The 24,760-nt window shown below is 44.9% G+C and overlaps 1 protein-coding gene across 5 annotated transcripts; it reads left to right on the forward strand.

Moving 5' to 3' along the window:
* Nucleotides 1-3,668: 3,668 nt before the first annotated feature.
* LOC110211411 (bactericidal permeability-increasing protein-like) lies at nucleotides 3,669-23,852 on the forward strand. Of its 5 annotated transcripts, none has more exons than XM_078150195.1 (17): nucleotides 3,703-3,769; nucleotides 4,516-4,608; nucleotides 5,627-5,742; nucleotides 5,825-5,939; nucleotides 6,999-7,127; nucleotides 7,957-8,112; nucleotides 8,192-8,255; nucleotides 9,657-9,717; nucleotides 9,872-9,963; nucleotides 10,956-11,132; nucleotides 11,929-11,988; nucleotides 18,437-18,604; nucleotides 20,095-20,162; nucleotides 20,389-20,431; nucleotides 20,884-20,947; nucleotides 21,551-21,627; nucleotides 23,555-23,852. In XM_078150195.1, exons 3-17 carry the CDS (start codon nucleotides 5,649-5,651, stop codon nucleotides 23,594-23,596), a joined length of 1,410 nt encoding a protein of 469 aa, XP_078006321.1. In that variant the 5' UTR covers nucleotides 3,703-3,769; nucleotides 4,516-4,608; nucleotides 5,627-5,648; the 3' UTR covers nucleotides 23,597-23,852. The 5 variants fall into 5 exon arrangements, with proteins under 5 accessions (XP_078006323.1, XP_020846345.1, XP_020846346.1 ...); XM_078150196.1 differs by having other exon boundaries at nucleotides 5,630-5,742; XM_020990686.2 differs by lacking the exon at nucleotides 4,516-4,608 and having other exon boundaries at nucleotides 3,670-3,769.
* Nucleotides 23,853-24,760: the final 908 nt, after the last annotated feature.

The following is a 24,760-nucleotide window of genomic DNA, read 5'->3' on the forward strand; positions in this document are numbered from 1 at the left end:
TGAAAAAGGCAGAGGAGAAGGAAATTAGTACCCTACCCGCAATGAACTCAGGCAAGATTCACACAGAGGAAACTATGACATCTACAGCATAGCAATAATAATATCTCCATCACTCCCCCAACCTCCTCCCAATGGGACTTGTCATTTCATTCATGTAGACTGATCTCCATCCATGCAGACAGTTGTCTGCAAACCCCCAAAGACCTGCAAAAGGTTTCTCACTGATCACATCCCTATTAGCCAATTAGTAAGGTTGATCTGGGGGGTTTTGTTCTTGGCTTTTTTGGTTTTTTGTTTTTTTAATGGATCAGACCTGTGGTTTCATGGTTATAGGAAGTCCATGTTCAGAAACTCCCTGTCCTTATGCAGACCACTAAAGTGTGAGATCCTTTATCTTGTTGAATTTCCTGAGACATTGAGCAATTGTAACTTGCCCCTGGTCACAGAGGACCTAGCAGAGGCAGATCTGTGTGTATAGGGAAGTGGGCTAGTCTTGGAGGGAAGCAGTACAAATATTGCTATTGCCAATGAGAAGTAAAGGAACTGGGACTCAATGAGAGTAAGTGACTTGACCAAGGTCACCAATTTAGAGATTTGAGTACAAGTCTGCTGACTCCAAACTAGATTGTTCTTTATTTTTCCGCCAGGCTCTCTCTCTGCATACAATAACTAACACTTATTACTGCCAAGAGAAAGACCCTGGGGATACAAGGTCAAAAAAAAAGGAATGAATTCCCTTCATAGAGGCAAGGAAGCAGATTAAGATAATCCTTGGAGATTCCTTCTAAATCTAATGTTGTTGATGGAATTAAAGTGATTTTTAAAAATATGTATATTTTTAATTTTTGTGGTTACATATCCCTCTTTATTGATGTAGTAAATGAGTGGATGGGACAAAAGGAGAAGAAATACAGCAGCAGTTGAGGGAAGAGTAAATCATGAGGCTGAAGGGGAAGAGAAAGTCTCTAGAAAGGCCTATGGCTGGCAGTACTCCTGACTAGGGCAGGGAGATAGGAACTGGAAGGCCTGAGCACTGGATACTTCCACCTTACAGTTTAACTCTACCTTTGACCTCATTCATTAATTCAATGACCACTTAAATACCTGCTATGTAGAGAGCCAATATTGTTAGATACTGAAGGAAACTTTCTGCCAAGATAGCTCCCCAAAGCAGAAGCTGCACCCTGAGCTTCCCCACACCAACTCAAGCAAAAACCTGAAATTTGCATCAGACCAAATAATAATTTTAAAATCCAAGGAAAAATTCCATGTATTATGTGACTTTTTTTAAATCCTAGAACTGCACAAGAAGTCTGAGTGAAATAGGAAAGAAGGCAACCAGTAAAGCTAAGGTCAATGAAGCATGACCTACCAGCTTGGCCAGAGATGGGCCAGAGGCATGTGAAGCCTGCAAAAAGCCTCTGTATCTGAAAGCAGCAAAAGTATAGGGTTACCCTGAGAAAGCCCCAGGGTGACAATATTGGGAATCCTAGGGGGGTGGCAGAGGGCAAGGATCAGCATGATATCTGGGACAGCTCTAGATGCCCAGGGGCTCTGAGGCCCCTAACACTCTGGAAAATAGAATTAGAAGGAGAATAAAGAGAAGATAAAGTAGTCAACTTTATAAAAAAAAAATAGACTCTCTGAAAACTAGAATAGACCAAATAGAAATCAATGACTTCATGCGACAGGAAGAAATATAGCAGAACAAAATCAAGAGATTAAAGAAAAAAGGAAGAAAATGTAAGATATATGATACCAAAGACAACTGACCTAGAAAGCAGGTCAAGGAAAACTAATTTAAGAATCACCTGTGCTCCCTGAAAACCATGATAAATGCAAAGGGAGACATGAAATTTAGATGAGACATAGTCCCTGCTGTCACTAAGTTCACAGTCTAGTAAGGGCTTCATAAGCCCCCAGCACAGAGATATAACAATGATATTACACAAAGAATGAACCTGGCCTCAGCTACCCCCCTCATCTTTCCCCTCCTCTCCCATCATATCTAAACTCACTTCTGTTCTAAACTTGCCTATTTCTGTTGAAGGCACCCCCAACTTCCCAGCTATCCTTGGAATCATCCTTGACTTTCCCCTCTCCCTCACCACCCATATCCATTCAATTAACTGTTAATTCTACTTCCACAATAGTTCCTGCATCTGTTCCCTTCTGTCCAAGCATATAGCCTCTTCCCTAGTTCATTACATCATTACCTCTTGCCTAGACTAGGATAATGCCAGTATGGCAGTGGGCATAGTAGAAAGTATACTGATCTTAAAGACAAGAAAGCCATGGGTTCATTCCTGCTCTTAGCAATGTGAGACTGTGAGAGATACCTTGAGCCTCGGTTTTCTTATATGTAAACTGGGAATGTGCAGTAGCATCCTTGACTACTGGTAGCTATCCATAGGGTTGTTGTGAAAATTCAATGAAACAATACATGTCAACTATTATTATATCTCCTAGTTGTTTTAGAAGTCTCCAAACAAGTCTGATCATATTACTCTCCTGCTCAAAGATCTTTAGGGGCTCCCCATTGCCTCTAGGACAAAATACAGACTACTCTGTCTGATATCTCCAGTCCCCCACAAACTCTCTGCCTTTCTGCCTACCTACCTTTCTTTTCCTGACTTAGTTCCTGTTATCCCCCTTCATGAACTCTACATTCCAGCTAAGATGGAGTAGTCTTCATTCCTCATTCTTAGCATTCCATCTCCAGCCTCCATGGCTTCCCACAAGCTGTCTCTCTAATTAGTCCTACACCACCACCACCACGCCACCACTACCACCCACCACTCCCCCAGCACCCATGCCTGGAAGCACTTCCCCACTTCTTCATCTCCACACATCTGAAACCCTATCTTCCTTCAAGGCTCCACTCACATGCATTTTCTGTGATTCATCCCCAATCAGTGCTCACCCTTTCTGTTCTTAAATGTTCTATTTCCCTATGTCTCTGGGTACTGTCTCCCCACCAGAAGAGAAGTTCTCCAAGGACAGGGGCTGTTTCATTTTTATTTTTGCATCCTGAGGGCCTAGAACAATGCTTTACACTCAATAAAGGTTTATTGAATTAAGGTATTAGAGAGAGGCAAAGGAAAGTGTTCATTGAGGTCGAAAGAAGAAGGTTGTTACTGGTAGGATTTGGGGAAGTTATTGGACCAGGGAAAGCTTCCTAGAGAAGGTAGCATTTGAGCTGGGCTTTAAAGGATGAGATGAAGACAGGAAGGAAGAACATTCCAGACATAGGAGGTGGTAGAAAGTAAGATATGCTCCAGGTGCACAGTACTTAGAATGTTGAGATAGTGGAAAGAAATCACAAGAGATAATAAAGGCTGGAACAATAGAGTAGTGCCAGATTATAAAAGGTATTGAATGCCAAGAAAATAAGTGTGAACTTTACTCTTTAGGCAATAATAAAGTCAATGAAGGATTTTGTGTGGAGCAATATGACCAGACCTACAACTAAGGAATAATCTAGCAATGTTGAAGGACAAATTGAAGAGGGCAGAGAATGAAGGCAGGAAGACCTTTTGAAAGCTGGTTTTCCTGGAGGAGCCAAGGCTGAAGCTCATTTACATCTCAGCAGCTCACTCTCTTCCCCACTTTTCTTTGCATCTGTTCTTTAGCTCAGCCTTCCTTTCACTTCCCCGTTATCATATCCTGTCTTTACAGCGCACCCCTCAACTTCCCCTTCCTCACCATTACTCTATATAACCCAAGGATGAGAGAACAGACTCCTGCTCCTTCTCTGAAACAGCTCACGGTAAGGAGAAGGGGAAGCTCTGGCTGAGCCCAGAGGTCAGGGCTGGGGCTTCTTGTGGGTATGTCTGGGTATGTGTGTGTATGTGTGTATCTGTTTGTGGAGGGTGGAGGGTGGGGCAGGGAGGACAGCAATGCCACCCTGATCTAGGCCCAGCTGCAACCAATAGTAGATGGTGGGTGGGAAGCGGAAGGCTAGCCAAGTTTGGGGAGAGAAAGCTCCATTCATCCAAATAGAAGCGGAGAATGTGCTTTGGGATCCTAATGGGTAGTTTGGGTAGGGAGGGAATTCTATAAGAGGTTAAGTCCTTTCTTGAACAACTTGGCCCTTTAGCTCAGTCTTCTTCCCAGAGCCCTCTTTGTTTCTGGCTGGCAGAGATAAATCCTAGAGGAAGACTCTGGTGTAAGGTCCCCCCAGGGCATGACCCAGACACAGGCAGAGGGCCCTGTGAAGGACTTCAAAGCACTTTTATACCTCCACTCTCAATGAACATTGGTGAAGATGGAGACACAGCATTCAATACTCAGAAAGAACTGATAAAGAGAGAGAGAGAGAGAGAAAGACTTTGACAAAATTCAGTAAGCATTTATTAAGCACTTTTGTGTGCAGGGCCCTGTGCATGGGGCTATAGGAGACACAAAGGTATCTCCTTGGACAGTGCTACACAAACCCTGCCCTGGATCATATCAGCTCTCATTTCTGCACAATAACAAGGTTTTTAAGATTTTACGAAGTACTTTTCCTTACAGAAAAAATCTGTGAAAGAGGAATTATTATCCTCATTTTATAGATGAGAAAACTGAAGTTCAGGAATGAAAACGACTTTCTTAAGGTTTCTAAAAGTAAGTAAAAGAACGGCAACTTGGACTCTCAGTTCTTTGAGATCCAAAGTGAGGACTTTTATCCAGCTAGATCCCTCTAACGAGGCATGCACATAGATGGACATTGAGTTAGAATAGAAAAAGGAGAAGTCAAGCAGAGATATTTGAATACAATTTTAGGGAAGGAGGGACCGTTAGTAGCAGTGAGCAACCAGGAAAGACTTCCAGAAGGAAGTGGAACCTGGGGTGGGAGCTTTCTCACAGAGGCCAACACATAGTAGGTATTTAATAAATGCTTTTTGATCGACTAATTGATGGATTCAAGGAAGAGAGTTTTCAACAGAGAAATATGATAGTATTGAAGTAGATCTGGTGTAGGTAAGGACAAGAGAAAGGGATGAGAACAGGAGACAAAGCAGCCCGATTTGATTGAAGCATATGAGGGGAATGATGGCAAACATAGCTGAAAAGGTAAGATGTAAAGGACGTTGAATAACAGGGAGGTACAAAACAGTATACGTGGAAGACTGTGGACCTGTCAGTCTGTGGGTGGGGATGTCCCTGAACATTTCTTGCATTTTGCCCTGTCCAACCTTTGTTTAGGCTGTACTCCTCAGCCTAGAATATGCTTTTCCTTCTTCACCAAATCCTTCAAGGTCCAGCTCACATCTTATTTCTTTTTTTATTAATTTATTTTTAGTTTTTAACAATCACTTCCATAAGCTTTTGAGTTTTAAATTTTTCTCCCCCTCCCTCCCCAAGATAGCGTGCAATCTGATATAGGCTCTATTAAACATATTTTCACATTAGTCACGTTGTAAGGAAGAATTAGAACCAATAGAAAGAGGAAACAAAACAGAACAGCTATGCCCAACAGCTTTCCAGCTTGGTGAGATCTACCAAAGGTCTTACTCTGCTGACATAACTCTGAGAGCCCAGGGTCACTTCACAAAATGCATAAATGCTTGTTAATTAACTGACTGATGGAGAGTAAAGAAGCCATCCCACCCCATTTGCTGATGTCCAGTTCTTCCCTCAGCAGGGCCTGGAGAAGCCGTAAGATGCTGTGGTTCCTAGTGGTGTTGTTGGGGGTAGGAACGGAGGCAGTAACTCCTGGAATAAAAATGAAGATCACCCTGAAGGGCCTGGACTATGGTTAGTGCCCCATAATGTGTGGGGAGGCTGTGGTGCTGGGAAGGTGAAGAAGAGGTGATGGTCCCGTTGGTCTCTGTTGCAGGGAAGCAGATTGGGATGGAGTTTTTGAAGTTTGCTCTGCTGCAGCTGCCCATCCCAGACTTCCGAGGCTCCTACTCAGTCCCCCTGGTGGGCCAAGTGGAATATGCAGTGACAGGGTGAGAGGGATAAAAATCAAGGGTCTTCTCACCTTCCCAACTGTTTCTCATAACCTCAGCCCACCAGGTGACACCCTTCCTTCCTGATCTCCCAGCCTTCCCCTTCACTCCACTCAAATCCCTCCACGGACATCTGATTTTGCTCTTAGTTACCCTGGTTTCCGCCGCCCCCCCCACCTCCTACTTCCCTCCCAAACCTTTCCAACTCAGGTTTTGATTAAAGACTCAAAAAATGTCACAGCTGGAAGGAATGTGTGAACAGAGAAGTTCAGACTTAAGTAATGTGGTATAATAGGAAGCTGCTGAAATTAGAGCCAGGAGACCGGGCTGTTACTCTTTTTTGTGTGACCAAGGCAAGTCACATAACCTCTCAGAGTCTCAGTTTCCTTATTTGTAAAATAGGCGTAATAAGATAAATGCTACCTACCATATAGGGTTATTGGGAAAAGAGTGCTTTGCAAACCTGAAAGTACTATATAAATGTGAGTTACCTTGAATCTAATTCCCTCCCTCCTCTTTACAAATGAGGAAACTGAGACCATCAGAAAGCAAGCTTTCTACTACATCAAACAATAGGATTTTGAAATCCCCAAGTCCCAGAACCTACTGTCTTAGGTGTCAAAATTAAATGAGATAATATTTGTGAAGTACCAGCACATAGTAGGTACTATATAAATGCTTATTCCCCATTCCTCTCCCCCCCCCCAAGAGACCTGGATTATACTCCTTGAACTGCCATTAACTAGCTTTATATCCCTTCCCCTCTCTGGGTCTCGGTTTCCCCGACTGTGAAATGGGAGTTAAGCTTAGATAATCTGTATTGTTCCTTCCAGTTCTGATAGTCTATGTCCCCTATTCTAAGGACCCTTTCAGTTTCAATGTTCCTCGTTCCAAGATAGCTCAGGATACTTAATGGCCTCAAACTGTCTCCCCAAGGGATGTCCTGGAGACTTCAAACTTGGAAATAATGGGGTCTAGGTAATGGGGCTGAGGGGTAGGGGAGACCCTTTGGGGGAGGCTGTGCCAGGAAAGTGAGCTTCACCTGGTACTTTCCTACAGGTTCCAGGTAAAGACTATAGATTTGGGGGAGTCTTTGGTCGCATTTGCTCCTAGCTCAAGAATCAAACTGTCCATGGGACCTGCGGAGGCCCAAGTCGATGGTCACTGGTCTGTGAAGGTATCATTAATGTAAGGACTTTGGAGGAATATTGGAAAGGGACAGCTGAGCCACCCCAACCCCCACTCCCACTTTTATCATTGGGGCCCACCTTTTCCTGATGACAGACATATGCCTAACTTCCCCCATCAGAGGCTTCCAGATCCTCAAAGAATGCAGGCTTTTAATACACTGGACTAGGAGCCATCTTATCCAATTCCTGCCCCGCCTCCCCCATTAAGAGATGAACAGATGAGGTAACAGAGTCCTAGAGAAGGAAACACATTGCTAAGGTCACACATTAAATAAATGATGGATCCAATATTTTAACACAGGTATTCTGGTTCAAGGCCCAGGCTTTTCCACTCATGCCTTCCTGTGCCCTGGGACCCCAAATTCCTAAGTTTCCCAAGCCCAGCTTTTTGAAGATATCCACTGCCCCTGTATTCTCTGTAGGGCTCTGGAGTTGTGTTCACAGGTTCACAGAGACATTAGAAATCATCTGATCCAATCCCATCTTACAGAGAAAGGCCAGAGGACAGTTAAACTTGAGTGTTTTTAATGACTTTTTACTCACTTTAGCCAAATTCTGTCCGGCCTTCAAGGTCCAGCTCATGCTTCACCGCCTCTTCCTGGAAGGCCACTCTGAGCACTCCAGTTATCAGGGAGGTTGGTACAACACAGTCTGGCCAGAGATCTTACAGATCGGTTCCTGCGGTCACCTCAAATTTGGGTGAACGCCTCAGTGGGCAGCTGCTGCTCTCTGGTGGCCATGGGTGGGATCACTCCCAAGCTATTTGTCCTTGTGGGCTGCCTCCTTTCCCTCCCTTCCCTTCTTTCCTGCTCCATCCCATTCAGCAGACATGACAGTGGAACCTTCAAGCTGAGTGTGGGAGACATGATGTTGGCTGTGCTAGTAGAGGTGGGCTGGGATGGCGCTGGACGTCTGGTCGTGAGCCCTGCAGGCTGTAGCTGTCTCATTGGGCACTTGGGTATCACCTTCCATGGGGGAGCCAGGTAAGAACAATGTTGGGGGGCTATCTAAGGACAGGGCGAGGAAGTCAGGTCCACACATCCCTATCCTCCCTTCCCCTAGCTGGCTCTATAACATCTTCACTGGAGCCTTGGAGCACCCTCTTCGACAGGAATTTGGCAACAAGGTGAGGTTCTACCATAGCCCCTTCCTGGGATCCTACCCCACAAAAACCACCTCAACTTCTTCCTCCTCTCTAAGACCATCCCCACCCTTTCAACAACCCCAGCTCTTTCCCCTCGCATCTCTAGACCCCTGCCCCTTTTTGTTTTTCCTTATCTAGGTGCCCCCTTCTTTTCCCTTCCTTGTCAATCCTCTCCCCTCTCTAAGCACTGCTCCCTCTCCCAAGCCTTGCCTAGTTCCCTCAGATTTTTCCATCCCTCTTAGCTCTAGGCCCTCCCTCTTCTGGCCCCTCATCGCTCTAACAACCAGAGGGCATTCTAATACACACATCAATGGCTTGTTATATCAGTATTACAAGATCGTTGCTATCATGACATCAACAGCTTGGATCATGGCCCAGGTTACAGGGCCATCAGCACTTGGATGATCGGTGTTAAAACTCAGAATCTGCCCAGATACCGAGTTTGTCTGGGGAATGTCTTTTGGTCTTGTTACCCCCATGGAAAGGCAGTCAGTGCAAAGGCTGGTTCTGTTGATTAATAATTGGTACCCTTGGTCAAATCATTTAACCTCCCTGGGCCTGTGTCTGCCTTTGTCAAATCAATAATTCAATTTCACAAACATTCGTTCAGCAAAGTCCTGTGCTAGGCAAATGGGGATATGAAGACAAAAAGGCAACAGCCCTTGGCGTCCTGGCATTTACATTCTGGAAGAGGTAGGGAAGAAAGATACCACTTGACGGTATAAGTAACTATAGAGCATATACCCAGGAATACACAGAGACAGAGACAGAGTGAGACAGGGAGAGAGGAGGGAGGGAGGGAGAGGGAGACAAAGACAAACAGAGAGACACACAGAAAGAGAACAGATACAGAGAGTCAGAAAGAGGTGGGGGGGGAGAGAGACAGAGACAGAATGAGAAGAAGGAGGAGGAGGAGGGAAAGAGGGAGACAGAGAAAAGACACAGAAAAGCACAAAGAGAGAGAGACAGAGAGAGAGAGGACTTAGGGGGCCTTTCTCTGTTAAGATCAAATAAGACAATACATATAAAGTGTTTTGCAAACCTTAAGACAATAAAGTAAGTATTATTGCTATTTATTATTGCTCCCTGCCAATCAGTTGGGTTCCTCCTCAATCTCCAGTGATCATATCTGGGAGTCTCCCTACTGCTCCACTCCCATCCCTTTCCCCACCCCAAACTAGAAAGGTGATGTATGGAAGAAAAGACTGAATGGAAAAACCCTGGGCCCAGAGCTCTGGGGGATGCGATTCTGGGGACAGAAGGGACCGGAGCAAGAGGCCAGGATGGTATTTGGGAGAGGTGGAGTCAGTGAAACTACCTCACAGTCAGACTCCCTAAGATGTCCCCCATTCCCTAACTCTCTGGACCTTTCTCCTTGTCTAGCTTTGTAAAGAGATCCAGAATGCAGTAGAAGCTCTAGAAAGAAAATTGCAGGCCATCCCAGGTCAGGAGGTGGCACCGAGGAGCCTGGATCTGGGAGGGAAGAGGGCTGGGGAGAGAGACATGAGATGTCAGTAGAAATACTAAGATGGGCTGGGATCTAGGATCACAAGAGATCCCTCTGAGGACAGGTGGTTCCCTCTTGCTCTGGTCCCCAGAATCCAGCCACATCAGCTCCGTTGCAGACTTGGACTATTCTCTGGTGGCACCACCACTGATTACAGAGCAAAACATTGAACTGGACCTTAAGGTAATATCCCTTCCCATACTCCTTACTATCTTTCCCTTCCTACATCCTCCCCATTCTTTTCATCCTTCACCCTATTGTCCTTCTGCCTCTTCTTCCTCACTCCATATTGGTTTTATCATTAACATCCTCCTCTCTCCTTCTAACCCTCTAATTCTTCTACCTCCTCCTATTCCCTCTCTGCTAAGCATCACATTTTCCTACACACACCCTCCGAGAGTCCAAAGAAACTGTTGTTCTCATTTTGCAGATGGGAAGAAGTCAGAGAGAACCAAGTGACTAACCCAAGGTTCCACAGCAAATCTGTGGTACATCGGGTCTCCCAGGCCACTTCTTTCTCTTCTGAGCTTATCTTTCCCAAACATGCCTTTTATGGCCCCATCAAAAAGCGTATGAATACTCACTTTAGTCAGCTTGAGTACCCTAAAACCCTATCATTATATTAATAATCTATAGATATTATAATAATCAATATATCAATATAATATGTATATGATAATTATTATATTAATTATCACATAAGGGGGCAGGATTAAAGTCCCTTCCAGCTCTGGTCTTCTATATTCTGTGTCCTAAGGTCTCTCCCAGATCTAACATTATAGAATTCTACTAACTACTAACTCCTTATGCACTGTTCAAGTAAAGGCTGAATGACCCACATCAAGAAGGCTTGTAGAGATTTCTGCATGGGGTGGTGATAGCTGCTGGGCTTGGTACCTGCTCAGGTCCCTTCCATCTCTGAGAGTCTATGATTCTTAAGCACTTTACATTTTCTCCACCTATTATGATGTTTGGGTTTCATGATTCTGCAAGGTCATGGATGATTAGCTTTATTTCATTGAGCAGCAAAGTGATGCCAAGAAACAGGACACCCAGAGCAAAAGAATGGCCCAGCTGGGAGTAGGCCTTCCTCACTGAGGGCTTGATTGGGCACTTTGGAGTGTTCTGACTCAGTTTCCCTGTCCTTTCTCCTCCCCTAACTGTCTCCCATCCAGGGTGAATTTTACAGCCGGCTCGGCCACAAGGAAGCCCCAGTGCCCCCCGCTCCTTTCTCGCTCTGGGAACAGAATGACTGCATGCTGCTCTTGGCTTTCTCGGACTTCGTGGCCAACTCGGCCGCCTTTGTTTACTATGGGGCAGGGGCACTGTCCTGGAACCTCACGGATAGCACGGCAAGGGGGGCGGAGCCTGAGTGCATGGGGGGCAGGGCAGGGCAAGGAGAGGCGGGGCACGACAGCTGGAAGAGTTGGGGGTGGAGCTAAGGGTTGTTGGGAGGAACGTGAGTGACACATATGGTCTGGAGGTGGAGCCAGAGCAGCATCTAACAAGTACTGGACCAGGATTGGGAAGAGGGGTGGGACCAAGGAGATCGGCTAGAAGGAAATGAATGACAGCCAGCTGGGAGCGGGGCCAACCAAGGTTGGAGGCTGGACCAGGCAGGAATAGGCGGGGCTAGGGTAATAGGAGTGACAGCTGTCTGAGGTTGGGGCCAAGACTGGAGAAGGGACCAGGCAGACAGTAACAGTCAATCAACATTTATTAAGGGTCTTTTATATGCCAGACATAGAACTAAGCACTGGAGATGAAAAAAAAAAGCCAAAGAAAAGCAGTCTCTGCCCTCAAGGTGGTTGTTGTTGTTTATGATTGGTTGTCTAAGAGGACCATGACATCGGGAAGGAGCTCGCAGTCTGAGGAGGCAGATGACATGCAAACCACTATGGACAAAGAGGAGATATAGAGGATACATTGCGGGGTGATCTCTGAGGGAAGGCACCAAGATTAAGGAGGGCTGGGAAAGGCTTCCTGAAGAAAGTGGGACTTTAGCTGGGACATGAAGAAGGCAGGAAGGGTTAGGGGAACATGAGTGACAGCTAGCTAACAGTGGGCTCAGGGAGCCAGAGGGCTGCCTGCTTGTGAAAGGGGAGGGCTGGGTAAGGCTGAACAGGGGACCTTCCTTCGTCATTCCAGGTGCCCAAGAAGTTTCCTATACATATCAACACCAAGATCTTCAAAGGCCTTGCGCCCGAGGTAAGGGTCATCTATTCTGCCTCTCAGGCTGGAAACTGCCTTTTGTACTCTGTCTTACTTAGGTCTTTACTGCATACACAATTCAGGGTTAATTCTCCCAAAAATCTGTTTTGTTTTGTTGTGATCAAGACAGGAAACACCAGGCACTGTGCCTGGCACATAGTAGGCACTTAATGGGAGATAAAGGGGGAAAAAATTTTCCTGCTCTCAAGAGCTCACAGTCTAATAATGGGGGAGAAAATATGCCAACAACAATATACAACTGATAAGAAGTATGCATAGAATGGTTTTACATATATATACATATTTGTGTCTAGTGGTAGCTATTTCTAGGGTGGATTGGGGGGGGTGTTAGAGAACAGGAAGAAAAAAAGGAAAAAAAGAAAATCACATGATAACTTTATTATTTTTTTAAAAGGAATAGCAAATTGTATATAATAAATTTGCAGTTTCATGTACAATCGTCTTTTTTTCTGTTCTATGTTATAGAAATGTTTGTTTTATTTCTTAAGTTCAGAATAAAAAACAAAATAAAAATACATACAAATAAGATATATTATACTGGACAAATTGTAAATAATCACAGCAGAAAGGAGCTAAGATTAAGGAAGAAAAGGAAAGGCTTCTTGCAGAAGGTAAGATTTTAATGGGACCTGAAGGAAGCCAAGAAGGCCAGGAAGTAGAGGAGGGAGATGGTTCCAGGCATGGGTGATGGGCAATGAAAGCTCCCAGAGTAGGGAAATGGAATGTTTTGTTTAAGGAACTACGAGGCCAGAATCATTGGATCCAAAAATATGTGAGGAAGAGTAAAAAGACTAGAGAGGAAGGAAAAGGGCCAAGTAATAAAAGGCTTTAAAAGACAGAAGTGAAAGGAACTTTAGAGACCATCTTCTACCACTTCTTTTTTAAAGAGGAAACTGAGGTCCTGGAATTCCCTGAAGTCATACAGTAAGTGCTAGAACCAGGCTTGAACCCCGGTTTTCCTGTCTAAGGTCCTCTTTGCTAATCACACAGCTTTCCTTCATTTGACAAAGAAGGAAATTGAGGTTCAGAGAAGGGAGCTGACTTGTCCAAGGTTTGAGAATCATGCCATATAAGGCTTGGTTGAGGGAACTGGGACCTGGAGAAGAAAACATGAAAGCTGTCTTCAGGTATTTGAAGGGCTTTATTTTTTTTTTTAATTTCAAAGGTATTTAATTTAAAATCAACGTATAGTTTAACAATTCAAGCAATTTAGCTGAACTGTTCTGAAGAATTAAGTCCATCCTCTCTCAGATATCCCATTGGCATATAAAGTTCAACATGTCCAAAACAGAATTCATCATATATCCTTCTTTTTTCCTTCCTTATTAATTTTTTACTGTTTCCTTCACATTTTATTTTTTCTCAATTACATGTAAAAAAATTTTAACATTCTTTTTTAGAAGTTCTAAATTCTCTCCCTCCCTTTCCCCTCCTTGAGAAGGCAAGCAATTTGATGCTGAACACATTTCTGTATTAGCTATACTGTGAAAGAAAACACAGACAAAAAAAAAAGAAAGAGTTAAAAAAAAGTATGCTTCAATCTGCATTTAGACTCCATCAGTTCTTTCTCTGGATGTGGATAGCATTTTTCATCAAAAGTTCTTTGGAATTGTCTTGGATCATTGTATGGCTGGAAATAGCTATTCACAGTTGATCATCATACAATATTGCTGTTACTAAATACAATGATCTGGATCTTCTTCACTTTGCTCTGTTGGTACAGGTCTTCCTAGATTTTTCTGAAGGCATCCTGCTTGTCATTCTTTTTTTTTTTAGGCAATTGGGGTTAAGTGACTTGCCCAGGGTCACACAGCTAGTAAGTGTCAAGTGTTTGATTTGAGGCTGGATTTGAACTCAGGTCCTCCTGACTTCAGGGCCGGTGCTCTATCCACTGCGCCACCTAGCTGCCCCCTATGCTTGTCATTTCTTATAGCACAATAGTATTCCATCATAATTATATGCCACAACTTGTTCAGCCATTCCCCAACTGATGGGCATCCTTTTAATTTCCAGTTCTTTGTCACCACAAAAAGAGCTGCCATAGCTATTTTTACATATATAGGTTATTTTCCCTTTTTAAAAAATTCTCTTTGAGATACAGACCTAGTAGTGCTATTGCTAGGTCAAAGTTTTAGAGCTCTTTGGGCATAGTTCCAAATTCCTCTCCAGAATGGTTGGATTGGTTCACAACTTTATCTACAATGCATTAGTGTCCCAGTTTTTCCACATCCCCACCGATGCTTGTCATTTTCCTTTTCTTACATATTAGCCAATCTGATAGGTATGAGGTTGTACCTCAGAGTTGTTTTAATTTATATTTCTCTAATCAATAGTGATTTAGAGCATTTGTTATATGGCTGCGGATAACTTTGATTTTTTTCTTCTGAAAACTGCCTGTTCATATCCTTTGACCATTCATCAATTAAGGAATGAAACATATTCTTATAAATTTGACTCAGTTCTCTATGTTTGAGAAATGAGGTCTTTATCAGAAAAATTTATAAAAAACTTTTCCCCCAGTTTCCTGCTTTCCTTCTAATGTTGGCAACACTGGTTTTGCTTGTGCTTTTTAATCTCTTGTTTGGTCATAAATTCTTCCCTTATCCATAGATCTGATAGATACATTTTTCCATGCTCCCTTAATTTTTTTATATCATCCATTATGTCTAAATCATGTCCCCATTTTGACCTTATCTTGGTATATGGTGTGAGCTATTGGTCTATGCCTAGTTTCTGCCAAACTGCTTTCTAGTTTTCCCAAAAGTTTTGTCAAATAGTGAGTTCTTGTCCCAAAAGCTTTGGGTTTATCCAACACTAGATTACTATGGTCATTTATTACTGTGTGCTGTGTACCTAATCTATTCCACTGATCTACCACTATTTCTTAGCCAGTACTAGAGTGTTTTAATGATTACCACTTTATAATACAGTTTAAGATCTGGTATAGCTAGGCCCCCTTCCTTCACATTTTTTTTCCATTAATTCCCTTTCTATTTTGTTCTTCAGGATGAATTTTGTTATTTTTTCTAGTTCTCTAAAATAATTTTTGGTGGTTTGATTGTATGGCACTGAATGAATTAATTTAGGTAGGATTTCCATTTTTATTATATTGTCTCTGTCTGCCCATGTGCAATTAATATTTCTCTGGTTGTTTAGATCTGACTTTAAAGTGTTTTATAATTGCATTCACGTAGTTCCTGAGTAGCCTCCCAAGTATTTTATATTGTCTGCAGTCACTTTAAATGGAATTCCTCTTTCTAAATCTTCCTGCTGGACTTTGTTGGTAATATATAGAAATGCTGGTGATTCTTGAAGGTACTTAAAGAGGAGGGATTAGATGTTTTTTTTTGAAGAGGGATTAGATTTGATGTTTGTTGGGGGTGGGGGAGAGAAAGAGAAAGAAGTTGTCACAGAGAGGTGAATTTCTCTTCCACAGAAGCAAAAATTTCCTATCACTTGAAGCTATTCAGAATCACTCAGAACTGGAATGGGCTGCCTTAGGAGGTCATGGGCTCTCTCTCACTAGAGGTCTTCAAGCAGAGTCTGGATGACCACTCAGGTGTGCTAGAAAGGGGATTCTTATCCAGGGAGGCTAGATAGCCCCCAAGATCCCTGTCAACTTGAAGATGATACACATAGTAAGTCAGTGTGTTAGCAGGGCCTAGGTCTCTTAGCTCCCAGTAAAGACATCTTTCCACTGTCCTCTTGAGTCGGGATTATCAATTTTCTAATAATTCATCTATGCTAATACATTTCTGTTGATCAGTTGTTTCAATTGTATCCAATTTTGTAACCTCATTTGAGGTTTTCTTGGCAGAGATATTGGAATGGCTTGTCATTTCCTTCTCAGGCTCGTTTTACAGATGAAGAACTGAGATAAATTGGGTTAAAAGACTTGCCCAGGGTAACATGGCTAGTAAATGTCTGAGACCGGATTTGAACTCAGGTCTTTCCAACTTCAGGCTTGGCATTCCATCCACTGTGCCACCTAGCTGCCCACAGTAATATATTCTTGCCACTAAAATTGGACTGTACATCTGTTCTACCCCTCAAGTTACAGCCTGAAATCTCACTTTCAAGAGCCTTTCCTTATCTTCCTTAATCTTAGCACTTTCTCTATGATTTTAATTTATTCAGTATTATTTCAAAATTTTTGTTGGTAATTTACATAAATATCACCAATGGGCATCACATAGAGCAACAGTCCAACAGGGAGGCACATGTCAGGGGAAATCAAAGAAGGCCTCAGGCACACTGGGTGAATTCCTTTGGGGCAAATCTTTGGGAGGCATCATGGACAAGAGTCATATAGGCTGGGCAGGAATGGGTGGGATGCGATCAATTGGAGAGAACTCTCAAATCTGTCAGCTCCATTTGACTATCAGAGTGATTAATTACTTGTAACATTAATAGTTCACCTGTACGTGGTTCTTTAAGGTTTATGCTTTATGTATAGGATCTCATTTGTGCTTCACAATTCCATGAAACTGAAGTTCAGAGAGGTGAATTACTTGCCTAGGGTCATACAGCTAGTCCAGTGCCCAGCATTCAAACCTAGGTCTTTCCAGCTTCCAAGTCCAGTGCTTTATATAACCATACTGCTTCCCTTGCTGAACCTAGGTGGCACAGATGGATCGTGGATGTTGGGGTGGGGAACCTGCAGCCTTGAGGCCACATGTGGCCCTCTAGGTCCTCAAGTGTGGCCCTTTGACCTAATCCAAACCTCTTAATAAAAAGATTTGTTCTGTAAAACTTGGACTCAGTCAAAAAGCCGCACTGAAGGATCTAGAAGGCCACATGTGGTCTTGAGGCTGAAGGTTCCCCACTCCTGCAATAGAGCACCAGGCCTGGAGTGAGGAAGACCTGAGTTCAAATGTGACCTCAGATACTTACTAGCTGGGTGACCCTGGACAAGTCACTTAACCCTATTTGCTTCAGTTTCCTTATCTGTAAAATGACTGAATGACTGGAAAACAATGACTTACTATTGATCACAACAATAAGAAAACCAGGACATAGGAATTATTCAGTCTGAACATCAGCTCTCATTGCATAGCATTGGAAGGGGGTGGAGGATGGGAACGTTTGAGCTTCCCTATTTTGGGGGGTTGGGGGAGGGAATAAGTATTTATATAGCACCTATTGTGCTAAGCACTTTACAAATATTATCTCATTTGATCCTCACAACAACTCTGCAAGATAGGTACTGTTATCCAGTTGAGGAATCTGAGGCAGCAGAGGTTAAGTGACTTGCCCAGGGTCACACAGCTAGTGTCAGATTTTGGATTTAAATTCGGGTCTTTTTGACTCCAGGTCCAGCAATCTATCCACTGTGCCTCCAGCTGCTTTGACGTGTGTGTGTGTGTGTGTGTGTGTGTGTGTGTGTGTGCGCGCGCGCGTAAAGAACTATATATATGATGAACCAGATGTGGACTTTATTTGAGGGCCACATGGTACTTGCAGTTATGGGGGGGGGGAGAACCCCTGGGCCTTGCAGGACCTTCAAGTACGAGAATAATGCAACATCCTACCCCCAGGACCAGCCTCACAATGACTGACTAACATTTGAATGGTACTTAAGCCATTTAGAGGAGTTATGTCATTTGAACCTCATAAATAGTCTTGTGATGCGGGTATGATAGACATTATTATCACCCCCATTTTACAGATAAGGAAACTGAGACTCAAGCTGAAGAACTTACCCAAGGTTTCAAAGGTAGTGTCAGAGGTGGGATTCAAATTCAGGTCTTCCCGACACCAAGTCCAGATCTGTATCTATTCCACAGTGTCTTTAAGTGAAGCAGGAGGGAGAAATTTACCTGACACTGTTTAAGGGGCTCTGGAAAGTGCTTCCCTAAAGTCAAATCTCGAACTCCAACTATTAGATCTTCATGCCTTTGGATCACAGTATCACAGATTTGAGAACTGGAAGAGACCCAAAGATCATCTGGTCTGACCCTCTCATTTTACAAATGAGGAAACTGAGGTCTAGAGAGGTGAAGTTACTTGCCCAAGGTCACACAGCCGGTAAGAAGCAGAGCTGAGATTGGAAGTGAGTTTAGAGCTTTCCCAACCAAGATGAGGCTAAGAGCAGCACACTGACGGCCAAGTGTCCCCATGTGCACCCCAGGGAGTTCACTCTTTCCTCCTGGGCCAGGAGTGGGAAGTTTGGGGCCACCAAAGACAAACTTGACCTATGAGGGCTGTCCATGTCCCACCCCTAACCCCCACCAATGGCTTCCTATACTCTTCTGGACCTAGTCTAATTGCTTCCCCCTCAACTCCCATTCCCCATCCCCAACCCCAGACAATGTGGAAGGGGAGGGAAAGGGTCACCATGACCTCCCTTCCTGCCCATCTCTCTAAATGTCAGAGTTTATTAACATGCTTGTCTCCCCTCTCCATCTCTGTACCCCACCTCCAGCTCCTGAAGAGATTCCCGGACACACCTATGGCCCTGCAGCTGTTTGCTCGACGTCCCCCCAGGCTCCAGACTCAGCCAGGAACTTTGCAGCTTCTATTGCCTGGGGCAGTGCAGGCCTACGTGCTGCCCAATGGAACCTCAGCTGTACCAGTCTTCTTGTTACATGTTGTGAGTGGGTAGCCTCATTCTCTCTGGGCATGGTCTCCCTTTTACAAGATGACCCCAAGTATTGGTTTCACTCTCATCCTTAGCCTTAGGCAGGCTTTAGCTTACTCTCTGAGCAATGGTCCCTGCTTTTGGCTCATGGGTGCCAAGGCTGGGACTCCCTTAGCCCAGATAACACGTAGGCTCTATAGCAACCTGGAGATCCAAGCTCAGGACAGGGAGCTGTCCTGTGCCCTAAGTCCTAGCTGCAGGAGGTCCAGGCCAGAGGACCAGACTCCCTTACCTAGTACCATCTTCTGCTGATGACAAGTGACAGGCCTGTGGAAGGCTCTGCACACACACAGGAGCTCAGCAAAGACTATCCAGTTTAGTTCCCCTGATATATTTACTGAGCCCCCAGATATTTATTGAATTAACAAACATTTATTGGCTGAGATTGGAACGGGGGCCTGAATATAGAGATAGAAAGGACCTCATACCTTAGAACATTAGAACTCAGGAGGAACCATAAAATGTCAGTGATAACAAGGACCTTAGAACATCTAACACAGTGTGAGAACTAGAAGGGTTTTAGAGAACATTTAGCCCAGTCCTCTCATTTTACAGATGAAAAAACTGAGGTCCAGAGAAGGAAGTAATGTATAACTTTCCCAATTTCACTGGATCATAGAGCAGAGGGTGAGCTACAAGGGTCCTTGGAAGTCATCTAGTCAAACGCCTTCATTTTACAGATAAGAAAAGTGAGGCCCAGGGAGGTTTAAATGACTTGTACATGGTTGTACACAGGTAGTTAGTGGCAAGACAAGATTTGAATCCAGAACCACTGCTCTTTCCAGTGTATCATACTGCTTCCCCATTTCTCTGTCCAGGGCATTTTCCACAGCCCAGATTAATTGGGTCAACAAGATTCACACACAGGAAATGAGGCAAGAACAAGACAGGATAGAGAGGAGACACAGATTACAAGGTTCAGGCCATAAGAGCTGTAGGGACTCTGGGAAGAGAGACTTCCTGAGGCCTTGAGGAGGTGGAATGGGAGTCTGGGCCTGAAGGCTAGTGGAGGCGAGGGGAGGCAGAGGCAGGGAGTTTCACGTGGGGTGAGAAGAATGTTTGGAAGGCCTAGCTGTACCTGAGGTGTCTCCTATCCTGCTCACCTTCACTGCCTCGAGGCCAGCCCTCTACTCCTAGGTTGGGTTGAATCTCTAGAGCCCAGATTAAGAACCTGCGGTCCATGAACTTTTAAAAAAAAATTGGTAGCTGTATTTCAGAACACTAATCCTATGCGCTTTTTTTCAAGCATCTGGCTTCACCAAACTATCAAAGGGGTCCAATGACCAAAAAGAAAAAGGTTACCAAGCTTTGCCCTAGGAGAACTCCATTTCCATTGCACTCACATCCTTGTGGAACCCACTGGGCTGATGTGGAAGGGGCAGGGGCAGGGGCTGGGGATGTTTGGGGAGGGGCCAGGTTTTGAATTAGGTTCTCCTTGGCAGGATGCTGAAGCCTCAGCCCAGGTCTTTATTTCTGGAAAGAATATTGGGGCCTCTCTGAAACTGACTAAGTGAGTCCTCTCCACTTCCCCCATCTTTAGGTGTGGTCCCTGTTCCTCAAGGGGGTGATTCTGGGTTTTGGGGGGAGGGTGGGAGAAAAGAATAGGTTGGTTTGGGGTTGGGAAGCAGAGGGTGCCCGCCCTACCCCCTTGCCCTCTTGCCTCCCCTCAAGGGGCCCTAGCAACCCTTCAAGTCTAGGATATAGGGCAGGCTCTCACCCATCCCCTCTTCCTACAGCGTCAGCCTGACTCTGGCTCATTCAGATGTGGGGCCCTTCCTGGTAAGTCCCTGTGTCTCTGAGTTGGGGAATCAGTATGAGGACCTATGGTTACTCCCCTTAATTCCTGAGGGTCAAGCAGCCACTCATACACTGTCCCATATCCCATCCTCTCTGGGGATTTTCTCCCTGGGCAAGTAGGGAAAGATTATGTTGGTCAAGGGAGGGAGCGGGGGCACTACGTGCTAGGGGCAGGGGCATGGAAGGGCCTATAAGCCCCCACCCCTACCCCCTCCTCCCTCTCCTGCTTCTCTGCTTTCTGCTCTCTCCCTTCTTCCTCCTAGACTCCTAGGTCAGAGCTGGAAGGGCCCTCAGAATTAGACTGCTTGACCTGGAAGGGCCCATTGCCAAGTCCAGCCCATTGCTGGGCTTCCGTTCTACCCTCTATCCTTCTCTACTTTATCTCATACCATCCTTTAGTCCCTCTCGTATGGATTCTCCCATCTCCATCCCAGGTTGACAGAATGGAGACTCTGCTGTATGTCGCCCTGAAGTCAGCCATACTGCCTAGGATCAACCGTGAGTTTTCACCACCCCTAACCACCCCCCTCTTCCAGGAAAATGTTAATAAATAATGATAAAAATAATATCAAACCACATAGGGAATTCTTTCCTTGGAGACAGCAAGGCAAGGGACTGGAATAAATTGTCACATCTGTCCTCATCCTCACAATCCTGGGAGGGAGGCCAGTCAGAGTTTAGCATCAATCCCATTTTACAGATGAGCTGTAAAGAGAAGTGACTTGCTCATGTCACTTGGTGGCTCAGTGACTGAGCTGGGATTCTTGCCCAGGTCACTTGTCTTGTAGGAGCCTCCAGAGAGGAAGGGTGGAGGGAGATTAGGGATGGAGGGATGGAGAATCACTGAAGAAACTAAGCAAAAGAAGAGAGAGGAGGAAATCTGCATGGGGAAAGAGTCCCAGAATATACCTGACCAGAAGTGTAGCTCTCTCAGTACACAGAGCTGCATACTCATGCCAGGGGAAGCCCCCTGAGAAGCCACTGGGACTGGGGGCTCCATGGGTAGATGGCAGAGTTCAGGTAGATCTTAATTGGGTTTAGTGGGTGCCAGGCTCTGGGTTGGGGATAGAGAAGTGAACTCAGCTTATAGCCTTCCCCCAGGAAAACTCAAGGAAGGCTTCCCTCTGCCCACTCTGCCCAAGACCACCCTTCAAGATACAGCCATCAATATCCAAGAGGTGGGTATGGTTTAAATCTCTTTATAGGAACCCAGTTCCTGTATCACAGCGATTAGCAAGCTTCTCCCAGAGAATTGCCTGGTCATCTCCTTCCTCCCCTGCCTTTAGGTTTTCAGCAGTGTTCCTCCATCCCCTTACCCCATTTCCCCTCCCTCGTCAGAATCCAGCATATGATGCACCGTATGGTAAAGAACCAATCCCTTTACTTGCTGCATCCCATCCTTGCCTACCCCCTTCTGTTTTGGGGTAAGTTTCTTGTCCTTTCTGGGCTTCCTTTTCCCCATCTGGAAAATGAGAAGGTTGTGTTCACATCCCTAAGAACCCTTCAGCTTCTGGCACCCTGTGCCCTCTATTCTTAATTTCCTTTCAATGCTGTTTTCAGGTCTCTCCAGTTCTGATGATGCTCCGTGCTCCCCATTCAAAGGCCCCTTCCAGTTGTAACATTCTCTGTTTGATTCAAAGGTTCCCTCCTGGCTTTGACATGCTACCAGCCTGGAGTACGATGTTCATTTCTCTCTCACATTCTGGCTCTCCCACCCAGAAAGAACAGAGAACCAAGAGTGGGACCTCCGGAAACAAGAGGAGTTCTATTCTTGTCATCAGGCCGTAGGGAGACCTTGATAAATAAGCAGCCTTGTTAGTGGGATGGACTGCCACAAGACATAGGCAGTTCTTGCTATAGGAAATTTTTGAGTGATTGCTGGGTGACCCATCCCTTCTCCCCATCCTTGCCAAGGCAAGCTGTAGAGAGCCAGCACTGGGGGAGAGGGTGGAGGCTACAACTCCCTGAGGGCCTTTCTGGTTCTGGTAGTAAGAGCTAAGAAAAGTGCTGTTCCCTTCAATGACCACCAGGTAGCACTGTGACCACCCTACTGAGAGCTAGAGCTGGAGAGTCCTCAGAGACCATCTCATTCAATCCTTTGATTTTACAGAAGAGAAAACTGAGGCTCTGCGAGGTTAGGTCATTTGCTCAAGGCCACACCGGTATTGATCCCATCTCCTTATTTTATAAAGGAGGAAACTGAGGCCCGAAGAGGGGAAGTAGCTTGCCTAATATCTCATGTCGTTCAGTCATTTCAGTCGTGTCTGGCTCTTCATGACCCCATTGGGGTTTTTCTTGGCAAAGATACTGGAGCGGTTTGCCATTTCCTTCTCTAGTTCATTTTACAGATGAGGAAACCAAGGCAAACAGGGTTAAGTGACTTGCCCAAGGTCACCTAGCTAGTAACTAAGGTCCGATTTGAATTTAGGTCCAGGACAGCTAGGTAACACAGTAGATACAGCACTGGAGCTGGGATCACGAGGACCCCAGTTCAAATGTGACCTCAGATACTGACTAGCTAAATGACCTTGGGCAAGTTCTTTAATTCTGTTTGCCTCAGTTTCCTCATTTGTAAAATGAGCTGGAGAAGGAAATGGCAAATCACTCCAGTATCTTTTTTTTTTTGGTTTTGTTTTTTGTTAGGCAGTGGGGTGTAGTGACTTGCCCAGGGTCACACAGCTAGTAAGTGTCAAGTGTCTGAGGTCAGATTTGAACTTAGTTCCTCCTGACTCCAAGGCCAGTGCTCTATCCACTGTGCCACCTAGCTTCCCCCCACACCAAAGAATACACCAAAAAGAGGTCTTGGGGAGTTGGATGTGACCGAAAGGACAGCAACAATTTTCTGACTCCAGACCTGGTGCTCTATCTACCTCACCCCCTACCTACCCAGTACCTCACATGGATTCAAACTCAGGTCTTCTGACTCTAGATCTGATCCTCTTCCAGGGTGCCTTCCACTCAACTCTTTCAATATAACTTAGCTTGAGACCTGTGTGTCCTTCAGAAAGTCTCTTGGTGAATCTGGAAGTACTTAAAACTTAGGAGAGTGTGACTGGAGAACCCCCTTCCTCATTTCACTGACTGAAGGACTTTTTATTTCTTCAGGGCTTTTTGGTCATTGCCACTAATGTCCAGTATGGAGCCTGAACCAGGCCTGCTGCCTGCTCTGGAAGACCCACCCCCAAGTGGCCCCTGCCTGCGCATGGTCCCTGTCTACCTTCAGCTGTGCCTGGCCCCCTCCCTCTTTTGTAGGGTGTCTGATTCCTACAGAAGCCAGCTTTCAGGGCTGGAGGTAGGAGAGGTTGTGGGGGCCTCAGGCTCCACTCCAGGCCTCTACTTATTCAAAGTTCATGCCCTCAGTTATCTACCAGCTGCTGCTCTTGGAAATAAACATCTCACCAAACTGCTGTTCTCCTTGAACTCTTAATTTAAACTCTTAAGGGATCACTGTGATATAAGGAGCCTTGTGGGTGGGTGCCTGGAAGAAGATAACCTGGAATGCCCATGGCCCTCTGAGCCTGAAGAGGACTCGAGGGTCCATACTTGGACAGCAACTATCAGTCAGTTGATCAGTCACCATGTGTAAATATTAAGCATCTATGGAGTGCCCAGCTCTATGTTAAGTCATATGAAGGATATGAAAAAGCATTAAGACCCAGTTCAGATGCCATCTCCACCTTGATTCTCCCAATCCAAAGTGATACCTCTCCATAGTCCTTTGTCCTCCTCCTAAGCACAATTGGTCTCCTAAGGCTAAATTCCTGACCCATTTCATTTTGTTTTCTCTAGATTAACCCTTAGTGATCTCATCTACTCCTATAACTTCAATGATCACATCTAGGAAGATGACTCTTCATCTAAGAACCACTCCCCTGAGCTCTAGTCCTGTATCTCCAATTGAATCTCCTTGGAAGGCCTGCCAGTAATACAACATATCCAAGCTGGAATTCATTATATCCCCACCCCTAAACCTTATTTCTTCCATCTCCTCAAACTTATCATCATATATCTGGCCTTCCTTTCACTGTCAAATGCTTAGAAAAAGCTGTGTGTACTCAATGCCTCTCACTTCCTTTTTTTTTTTTTTGGGTTAGGCAATGGGGTTAAGTGACTTGCCCAGGGTCACACAGCTAGTAAGTGTTATGTGTCTGAGACTGGATTTGAACTCAGGTCCTCCTGAATCCAGGGCCAGTGCTCTATCCACTGTGCCACCTAGCTGCCCCAATGCCTCTCACTTCCCACCTATTTCTGAAACTTCTCTTTCCAAGTTACCAACGATCTAAATCCCCTATCCTTTTCTCAATCTCATTT

Source organism: Phascolarctos cinereus, unplaced genomic scaffold, assembly GCF_003287225.1.
Source record: "Phascolarctos cinereus isolate Bilbo 61053 unplaced genomic scaffold, phaCin_HiC Scaffold_2;HRSCAF=192, whole genome shotgun sequence".
In the NCBI taxonomy this organism is placed as follows: Eukaryota; Metazoa; Chordata; class Mammalia; order Diprotodontia; family Phascolarctidae; genus Phascolarctos; species Phascolarctos cinereus.